A 10,827-nucleotide genomic window follows, 5' to 3' on the forward strand; every position below is an offset into this window, starting at 1 on the left:
AGTTAAGTGGCTTGTTCTGCGATGCATTTCTGTCAAGGTTTTTACAGAAGTTGTGGGGCTATCCCTGCTCATCCCTATCCCACATAACACATATTTAATTGTCTTTTGACTTCTGAAAATAGAAAATATTTAGTTTATGTGCCTGAGCAAAGCAAGTGAAATTGAATTCCAGTGCGTTTTACAAATTTCTGTCTTATACAGATCCAGAGAGTTTATGGAGTCAGGCCCAGCTAGAGCTGTAGTAAGGTTTGGTTTTATAGACATTTTAAAAGTCTGTCTCGGTCCATTAAGCCATACCACCTTGTATAAAATCGAATACTTTGTGACAACAGTTAATGCCGTCAGTACAGTGGGACATAGGAACAGTGGCTTTTCAGCAGTAATAAACTAATAAATATTCCTACAGAGTTTGTGACAGTTCCTGCTATCTGAAGACAAATAGTGTGAGCCTTTATGTAATTAGTGCAAATTCGTTTTAGTTCTTATTTCTTAGTCCTTTCAAAATATGTGACAGAAATGCCAAATGCAGTAAAAGTCTTACAAGACAGACTTGCCTGTAAAGTTTCCAAGACTGCTAGTTCGGCTGGTAGGTAGGACTGAATATACAAAGAAATCAAAATGCAGTTTTAGGCATATTATTAACAGAGATCCCTCATATAAGGCAGGTGTCAGGGGAGATGTCATGACTTCTGATATCCTTACTAAACTGTTTTCTCAATCACTATTTATAAAACTGTTCATTGACCTGAAAGCTTTTGCATATGTTTAGTCAAACCAGATTTGAACTGCATATCAAAGGGAATACTTAAGCTATTCTGTCTGTTCCTGGACTTGCAAGTGTCCAGCACTTTGATAACTTCCTGATTCTTATCAAAATTGCCCTTTAATAAAAAGCATACTTTTTGGGTGTGATTCAGGCAGTAACTTCTGAATTTTGTTTTTTGTTGTTGTTAAAGAATATCCTTGAGAGAGCAGAGTGACAGATAAGTGCTGTTCCATGATATATCATAATAGTGTGGCAGCTATAATGAGATATTACAGTTTTCTTTCATGTTCTCTTTTTTTCCCCTGTCTGTTTTTTGTGGATGATATAATAACAATTTTGGGGCACTGCAAGCAAGTTATTTGATGTTTATTTAGCTAATTTTTTATGTCATTTAATTAGGATGTTTACTTTTTGCCTTTACCAAGTATAGATTTACTTCTAAGACTTCTGTTATTTGTGCTCTTGTTAGTCAGTACAGTGCAGAAAGAAGCAAATACTGTGGTTATTTTTTTAAAACGAGCTGTAATACAACAGGCTTGCTTTGAATCTTGAGAAAGTTTAGAGGGTCCTTAAATCCGAACCCCTGAAGCCACCAGGTTAATTAATGGAGCTCCTGCCATTTTCATCTACGTGATCTACAGGGTTTATGGAAGCAAGTAATTTCTGTGGTTTCAGATAAATTGTCTGCATTATTTCTTCTGAGGGCACGCACTTCTCCAGAGCATTTGTTTTGTGTGTTCATACACAAAATCCAGTATACAAATGTATCATGCTTCCCCAAATCCGGATATACAAGTCACTCGTTTGTCCTTTGGAAGCTAAAAGCCATTTTTTTTCCTCTCTACATTGTAATTGAACATTTTCTCTTGAGCTTTTGTCTTTTTGTGCTTCCTTTGTAAATGCTGGGTATCTTCCTCCTCACTATGTGATTCATCTCCCATGTAGGAGTGTAAGAAGTAAAGGTTTCTAAGAATTAAGGAATCTCACTTGACGTTCTTTGCACTTCCTTTAAAATTCTGTGTCTGTTTTGTGTGATGAAAATACATTATCAGTGACTACAAGATACAAACTATAACTTGAAATGTTTTGGATTTTTTTCTAAATGCAAAGGACTTTTTTTTCTTTTTTCGTAAGGCATTGCAGGGAAAAAAATTGGATGGAAAAATGATATTTGATACATGCAGTTAAATAAAAGGAGCAAAAGGCCTTTTTTTTGTTTTGTTTGCAGTATGAACCAAGAGGACCAGGCAGGCCGTTGTACCAAAGAAGAATTTCCTCTAGTTCAGTCCAGGCTTGTTCTGAAGAATTAAGCACTCCTCAAGACAGTCTTGGTCAGTGTAAAGAGCTTCAGGACCACAGTAACCAGTCATCTTTCAACTATTCATCACCTGAGTTGTGGGTAAACTCCTCCTCATCTGCCCCGTACCCAAACATTCCATGCAACGGAGCCAACAGAGCAGTTCCACCCCGGGAGTTGTTAGGTAGGTACAGACTTGATCTTTGCTTCTCTGCTCCTCTCTCTGCTCCATTAAGTAGACTATTTAGGCTGGAGTGAGCAAGTCTAAATGAAAGGCTTGGGGTTATTTTTTTCTTTTCACAAAATGTTTTCTGCCATCTCTTCAAATCCCAAAACTAATTTAAGCAAAGATTTTTGAAGCATTCACTGTTTTAGTAGGTAAAGGTTTGCTTAGCATAATCAGATTTTCATTTGCTGTCTTGTTAACATTCCGGTCCGTTGCTGATGTCTTAAGAAGGAATACTGCTGACTAGTCCTCATCTACAAAAAGGAATACGGCTCCTTAGTCTTGTCACCAAAGTTCTAGTAAACCCACATATTCTCTTACAGTGGTTTCAAGTGCAACTGAGTTTTTGCTAAAAGGAGCAAAGGTAACTGCTGGGACTTACTTGCAAGACAGGTTATTTGTTTCCAGAATCAGTGATAGTTCTTGTTGATATTACAGTCTGGGGGAGAAACGACATAAACTGATTTAGTAATCTCAGTGTATTTCCTAGTAAATTCTGGTACTTCATCAAAGTAATGATGAAGTTTAAACTCTCACCGTGGAAGAGTCACACTGGAACCTGGCTTCCCTGGTGGTAGCAGCAGTGCTGATTGATTTAGCGGAGAAAAACTGAATTAACTTTTCAGTGATTAAAAAAAGCTGCAAGTAGAGAGTTGGAGCAGTGCAGCTGTTCTTCTGTTCTCCATATTTTGAATATTTGTGAAAAACAAAAGTACCAGGATGGTACAGTTTCTTCTCCATGATTTTGCTTTAAGGATCTCCAACAATAATTAAAAAAAAAAAAAAGAACAATCTTCCAGTGTGAATATTAAAAACACTTAATAATGTGAAAAAATATTTATAAGCTGGTTTTATTGTCCTTGAAAGATTTAATTGCTTTTTCAAATTTTATAAACCTAAACCATCTTGTAATTTCATAGTATAGTAATTGTGAAGTAGAAACATGCAGTGTAGACTGAATGAAAAAAAGCTGTTTATATCAGCGACAGTGCTCAAGAGTTAAGTTCCTAAGGTACATTTTCATTTCCAAAGTGTGAAAATGTTATTTTACAAAAACATATTTACGGCACTGTCGCTTGTGCTAAGTTCAGAGCTTCAAGCTCAGGGCACCTCCTTCAATCTATTTATATTTTTACTGAAAACCAAGGAGCTGAATGCATGATACCATGTGTCATTAAGAGTGGCATCCGTCTCTGAAGTTGCTCTCTAGACTCCGTGGTTATCTAATAGGAGCTCAGGAACCCCTGCAAGATTGTGCTGGGATCAGCTGATACAACATTTCCTTGCTTTAATGTAAAGATGGAGAACATGTTTGTGAGTAAAATCCTCAGAGGAAATATGCTTATGTAAAAAGTACCGTAGTATACATTTGCTGCTGAATAATAAACCGTAAGCGAAAGGGGCAAGTTTTGACTAGTACCTGCATCTGCTATGAAAATATTTTTAATTGTAATTAAGCATTGTTTCTGTTTTGTAAATAAATACATATGCAACATTGCTCTGTATCTAATAGTTCGTGCAAACACATTTCCATTTTTATGGCTGCTGTGCTTTTCTGCATTTACAGCTCACTGGCTATGATGATCATATTTAAAGCCCAAATGTGTTTTATAGTGCTGAGGGTTAATGACCAATAACTTCAGTGTTTCTGGTTACTATTGATTTTTATCCATCAAATAAAAATCCACGAGAATGAGATGCTATGAACTAGTCCCGTGCATGTATTCGTTGCCTGAGAGTGAGCAATCATGACACCAGACCGTTCAAGGGCTTGTATCTCCTGTACATCCGAAATGGCTGTGGCACAAGTATTCCGTTATATCAGCGTGGACTTATGGAGCGCAAGGGGAGCTGCTGGGAGTTGCTCAGTGTTCTTATTACAGGCATTTTCTGAAATTGCAATTTGAGAGCTTGGTTTGCATTGTTTTTTCTGTTGATAGGAAGAAAATTATTTAAGTTCTTATTCAGTATGTTTATTTCATATTTTTTCTTCAGTTAGACACCTCTACCACTCAGAGCTTTCACCTCTGGCCCTAGTTGTCATTACTTGTCTTCTCTTGAGTGCTGTGGTTATTTTGGGGAGGTTTTTTTGCTTGTGTTCTGGGTTTTTTTTGGAATTGTAGCAACCCTAGCAAAACTGTTTTGCTTATGTTCTTTCCATATTCATTCTTTATGGGTTGGGTTTTTTTTGAGTACTTTATCAAAATCAAAAGCCTGTGTGTGACCCTTCCAGTGAGGAACTTAACTATATACTTATGCTTTTCTACTTTTGTACTTACTTGATGGTACATTTTTGTATGTGCATTTTAAAAATAACATATACATTTAAAGATTGAAATAATTACAGAATATATCTGTTGTCCAACTCCTAGTCTGTTTTAGATAGAAAATATACCTGCATTTTAGTGTAGAGTTTCTCTATCAGAATTCTGCAGACAGAAGTAAGATACCTCATTAGGATTCAGGAAATTCACTTGAAAGCAGTTTTATACCTGTGGTTTAAAGCACCATTTTTTTCTGGTAGCTACAGGAGCTGTTAAATGTGGAGCAAGAACATATCAATTAGCGGGAATGCATTCAGACTAAAATATCAATAATTAGTCGGTTGGCATTCAGGCCTCTGAATTGCTGTTTGAGAATGAATTATATATGGTGCTGTAAATTTTAATTTTAGCCTATTAAGCTATAAAGCAAGAAGAATGAAATAGTCTTTGTGCTGTCTCAGTGGATGAAGTGTTTCAATTCGAGTATATCCCATTCTGAAGCAGCTTACCCTCACTGCATCTGCTAAATCTGCCTGGGCAGAATGGCAGGTTCAGTGCTACCAAGTCTGTAGGTACACACACACGGAGAATATGTTTAATAACGACAGTCTTCTCTGCATTGCTGACAAGGATAGTACAAGGTCCAGTAGTTGGAAATTAAGCTAGATAACTTAGTTATGAGATTTTCTAAGTCCAAGAGTGACTAAACACAGGAAAGTGGTGGTGGTGGTGGGGAAGGCTACCAGAAGAGGTAGTTTCGCTACCCCTCAGTACCTGCTTTGGGGTTACTATAGATAGATTTCCTAAGTCAGAGCTGTTTGCTTAGACAATCTTTGGTTACTCCTCTTGCAGCTCCACCGAAGACGGTCAAGCCCCCAGAGGAACACCTGAAGGCCGAAAACATACAGCTGTCCAATTCCTTCAACTACAGCGTGCTGCAGCATCTTGGCCAGTTCCCACCTCTCATGCCCAACAAGCAGATCGTCGAGTCGAACAGCAGCAGCCAGCAGACCGCTGGTGGGAGCAAGCCTGTCATGTCCTACGCAAGTGCTCTGCGGGCTCCGCCAAAGCCCAAACCTCCTCCTGAGCAGACAAAAAAGAATAGCGACCCTTTGTCTTTGTTTCAGGAACTTAGCCTAGGTAGTTCATCAGGTAGCAATGGCTTTTACTCCTATTTTAAATAACCAGATTATTTTTTTTAGAGAGAATTTAATTTTTATTTGTGTCAGTAGATCTAAGATAGTTGGGGCTTCACCTGTAGTTGCAAATATTCCCTTTGTTTATATTAGTAAATATATCCTCACTTAATTGCTTTGCTGCTAGACTTGCAACTAATTTTTTTAATTATATTCCATTATTTTGCATTTTTTGATGTGGGTCGTTTTTTTGGAAGCTTTTCTGTAGGAAAACACACACATGTTAATTTTTAATTTGTGTAATGTTAATGATATGTTGCATTAAACTAGCAGCTGAGAGGTTACCTGTACAACTTTAAAAAAAGGAAAAAAAAAAAAGAAAAAAGAAAAAGTAAAAAAAAAGTAAGTTTGTCTAAATTGTATTTAAGAAGATTGTAAGTAGCATTTACATTTATTCAATAACATTAGCATACTATGCTGGATTTCTGTACCAGAAATGGCCAGTTAATGTAAAAATGTATGTTATTTCTGCTTAAATTCATTTAATTTTTTTTTTTTAATAAAGGTGCAGCATCTTCTAAATACTTTCAGTTTTATCAGCTTTTTTGTGAAGGGATGCTGCATTCTGAGACTTTTATAGTTTTAGATTCTGTATGATGTGGTATTGTATTTTCCATCCACTGTAGGGTAAAGTAAAGGCATTCTTTGCAGACACCTATGCCGTTGTTTGGAAACATTCAGATAAAAAGTATTGATATACTTTAAAATAAACAATTTAAAAAAAACACACACAAAAAAAAACAAAACAAAAAAAAAGAAAAAAAACTCTACATTTTATTTTTGGACAAGCTAGTAATATAAGCTTGTTTGAAAAGTTAATTTGATAGGTTTTTTAAATGAATCATGAAGCTGAAAATAAATTTTTAGGTATGTTGGTGCTTAGTAGATTTAATAACTATTTTAAAAAAAATGCGTGAATTTAGTAAAATACTTTTTTGTTTGTTTAATTTTTTTTTCCACTATGCATGTGTAAATGTTTGTAATCTGGCTTTTTCCTCCCCCCTTCTCCAGTGGTATAAAGAATTGTGCCGCTTTAATTTTTTTTTTCCCCCCGGTAAAACTTTTGGTACATTATTTGATGTTTACATTAAAATGTGACATTATACAAGGAAATTCAGATATTTTGCTAACTGTTTTGTTTGAGGAACATCATTAAAGAAGAGATTTAATGTTTGTCAAAGCTGTATCCAAATTAATCTAAATCTTTTGGGGATAAGAATGATTACCAGGTTATTTATCTATATGAGTTCTGCTAAGTTCTCCGCAAACCTGGCCCTTGAGGAATGCAAACTGAAAAAAAAAAAATTATGGGATATTTAAAAATTAAAGAAACAACTATGAATGAAAACTCAGAAGATAAACATTGTCCATAAAGATTTCTGGTCTTGCACACTGTTCATACTTTTGCAGCTGGGGAGATAGAGAGGGGTGTTTGTGTAGTTTCTCCAGATAATTAGTTCTCCTTTTACACTTGAAATAACTTTAAATCTGGGAAATATTTTACAGGGACTGAGCTGGGTGTAGTTGCAGTATTCCTCCACTTATTACATACAAGAATTACGATTTCAGAGCTGTGTGGGGGTGATTTCAGATTTTTACAGCTGTCCATGGGACACTTGACTAACGAGCAGTGGCTGCTGCTGTATTCAATCAGATTTTTGCTCTGGTTACAATCAGGTTTTTTTGCATTTGACTTCCTGTTTTAAGGCAAGGGCCTTTATATAATGGGGTTGATTTTAACTCAGTACACTGCAGAGGTCTGCATATAAATTTTTTATTAGAAATCTTTGCTGGTTCATGATTCAGAAACTTAATCTGAAAAACTTTTTCCTTCTTTTTTGCTGTAAAGAAAAGCACGTGTAACTCGTTAATTTATTTCCTAATGTCTATACCAAACAAAAGATGCTGGGGGAGGGGACAGCCCCTGCCAGGCTATGCTTAGCACTTCAGCATATGGCATCAAACCGAGAGGACCCAAAAATGAGCAGAGGCCAAATTCTGCAACCTTGAATCAAGCAAAACTACTGTTAAATGGGTTTTTGCTGAGCTGACGGCTGCAGAAATAGGTCCCTGGGAGATTCATTTGCAAGGGCCGGGCATGTACTCGGTGTGAGTTAGCCTCAGTCTTTTTATTTCGGTGGAGCCGTGCCAGTTCTCCTCCATGGAGCGCCTGGCGCTGCTCGGAGAGAAGAGGAATCTGTGTGCCTGACCGCTGTAGTCTGTGAAGAGTTCTCGATGAGATGTGCGAGACTATGACGGAGGAGAGGTAGGGTTCAAATGCACTTCACTTCGCCGAGTCGGCATTGTAATTTCAGGGGTTTCAAAATCACTCATTTATATGGAGCAGTCTTTTGATTCTGTTCACCATATTTGAATATTAAACTAATAAACATCACTTGTTAATTTACTGCTATCTGTCAATCAGTTAAGGGGGAGATGGTCGCATCTCGACACATTTCATTCTGTTTTGCACTGGCTTTTTATCTACACTGAAAATATTATGGATAAAGGAGCATTTTCTCTTGGACTTACAACTTCAGTTCTGTAACTTTATGAAAATCCCTGCTGGTTCTGGTTCTAAATTTTCCTCAGTGCTCTCACCCAGGAGTTTGAGGATGGTCCGGTAGAGATCTTCTGACTATCAGCTTTGGAAATGTTTAGCATGAACCAGTTGCATTTCTTAGAGTGATTTTTTTTTTCCAAAAGACTATTTTGAAATGTCTTGTCTGGCCGTTATACGTCATGTGTGTACATCTCTGAGTGGGATCTTTTGTTTTTAGAGCAAATAATCCAATGTTTATTGCAGTCATAGCTGTTTAAAAACCCCAAAACTGTATTGTTGTAAACCCTTCTAGGGCTTTAATCGAACTCTTATTAAAATCAAATTAAGCCTCACAGATGGCTCCAGTGGGCACTGGCTCAGGCTGCACTGTAAATATGGAGCTATTGCAATTACAGTGAAAATTCAAAATAATGAGTTTAGATTCTTGGTTTGTGTAAATTGTCTCAACTCAGGGGAAATGAATGGAGGCTTGGGCATATACACCGGCTGAGTATTCGAGTCCTTGGCTTTTTTATAGCTAAAATGTCACACTTAAAAGTACAATTAGTGCCAAATCCCATGCTCCATGTCTAGGAATAAACCCTCTTTGTTGTCTATGGAAAATATAAATGACAAGGTCATCTGTCCTGGTTTGGCCTAAACCAGGCCAATTTTCCTTTCAGTGATTTTTACTTTCAGATAAGTCTCTTCTAAGTAACTGCACTTTCTGAAACTCACTGTGTCTTTAGCCGGGCGGGGGGAGGCCTGTGCTCTACTGAGGTTTAATAGCTGGCCCAACTTTAAACCGTGACATCATCCCAATCTAAATTTAGAAAGCTTGTATTTAATATCAAGAATAATTTCTGGTTTTATTCTCTAATTCCAGTTTCTCATGAGAAGAATTTGGATTTCTCATGGGAGGTTGTCAGTGTGGTGTTGAGAACTAATAAAGAATTGAGGGAAAGATTTTTTTAAAAAATTATTTGAACTCTAAGAAAATAAACTTTTTTTTTTCATTTCAAGTAGAGCTTCTGCCCTTTAAAAAGCTACTTACTGAATGCAGCTGGTAGGTTTCCCTGAAACTGAATTTTGAAGACTGAATTCTTATGAAACTGTGAGCTTTAACCTTGGCCTTACTACGTCAGAAAAAGAAACCAGAGGAGATGCTGCTCGCGTCCGTGAGCACAGAGGTAACTTGGAAATGGATTCTGAAATAATGTTTACATCTTTTGACGATATAGTACTTTCCTTCGGTGTCCTGGGTAAAGTTTGTTATGGTGTGGGATAGGAACGTGCTTGTCCATAGCTTGGCCGCTTTGCTCGCGCCTTTCCTGCCTGCTGTCATCAACCTGTTCCTGAAAAGAGCTCTGCTGCCGCCAAGGTCTCAGGCAGAGCTTTCGTGGCACGGCCCCGTCTCGCGGCCTTGCTCTCTGGCTGCAGTAGGCTCTCCTGCTGTGTGCCGGTCCCCCTTCTCTCTAGGACACTTGAGTGCGGTGGATCCACCTGGGGGTGGGTTCTTGGGCCTGTCCACTGTGTCAAGCTCCTCGTAACCAGGAGTGTGTCACAGGGATGAGTCCCCTCTGCATTCTGTCTCGCATAAGTCTCTTATGCTTTTTAATACTACTTTATACTACTTTATAATACTCCTTACTACTCAAGTGGTGGCCTTGTTTCCACAATACAACACAACTAATAAATAGCTGTTACACATAAAAGCTGGCTAGTTAGAACCAAAGCCCTCATGTCCCTATTTTCTCCTGGAAGTTGCCGTCCAATATAGTTTGTACTGTTTTACTTAATGGTGTGGGCTGTGGCATGACTGACCCTGAGCAATATGTGAATGCTTCCACGGACTTCACACACCCTGTGAGTACTATTCCCTGCTTTGATTAATTAATGTTTTGTTCCCAGATTTGTCAAGTTCAGCTGTTTTTTTTTTGCAGAGGTCATGCTCTATAAGCAATTCTTTTGCTATGTATGTAATATCTCTGCTATAAGTGGCACTGAGGGCAGGGTGTTTGACCACTCTAAAATTTTCTTTTGAGAGTGAACTCAAGCATATCAGAATCCGTACATTTCCAGAGCAATAAGCCCGTGATGCTCATACTCTGCCTGTATCATCGTTTAACTCGTGTCCTTTGTTTTGTTAGTTTTTTCAGTTTCTAGTTTTCCTAGAAAAACTGCAGACAATTAACTTGTCAAGACAGATGGTGATGATCTACGGTGCCTATAAAAAGTTTGCACATCATATTCCTTGACATGAAGTACGGGCTATTTCTGTTGGTATAGCAATACTTGCGCCAGTATCTCTTTGTTGGTTGTGTCAGGGAATAAGGACTGAATCATTCCAAGTTCTTTTCTTTCATTCAAGTAAAGTGAAAGGATTTACAGCAAATGTGGTGGAAACGTCAGCTCAGTGTGGGGGCTTTTTGGCAACTTTAACTGTAGTTGAGAAATGTTGAAAAGTTTTTACCTCGTTAAGGATTAATATATGCTTCTCATAAATTACAGAAAATGCTCTGGGATCTGAATTATC

The 10,827-nt window shown here is 37.6% G+C and overlaps 1 protein-coding gene across 5 annotated transcripts in view; it reads left to right on the forward strand.

Moving 5' to 3' along the window:
- Nucleotides 1-8,220, forward strand: part of HELZ (helicase with zinc finger) — an 87,025-nt gene extending 78,805 nt beyond the window's left edge. For all 5 annotated transcript variants that reach the window (XM_068413184.1, XM_068413185.1, XM_068413186.1 and 2 more), the window contains 2 exons: nucleotides 1,995-2,247; nucleotides 5,406-8,220. In XM_068413184.1, the coding sequence (XP_068269285.1) occupies nucleotides 1,995-2,247; nucleotides 5,406-5,737 (585 nt within the window). In that variant the 3' untranslated portion in view covers nucleotides 5,738-8,220. The remainder of the gene's footprint in view (nucleotides 1-1,994; nucleotides 2,248-5,405) is intronic.
- The last annotated feature ends 2,607 nt before the right edge of the window (nucleotides 8,221-10,827 follow it).

The sequence above is a fragment of the Nyctibius grandis genome, chromosome 15 (genome assembly GCF_013368605.1).
Source record: "Nyctibius grandis isolate bNycGra1 chromosome 15, bNycGra1.pri, whole genome shotgun sequence".
NCBI lineage: Eukaryota > Metazoa > Chordata > Aves > Nyctibiiformes > Nyctibiidae > Nyctibius > Nyctibius grandis.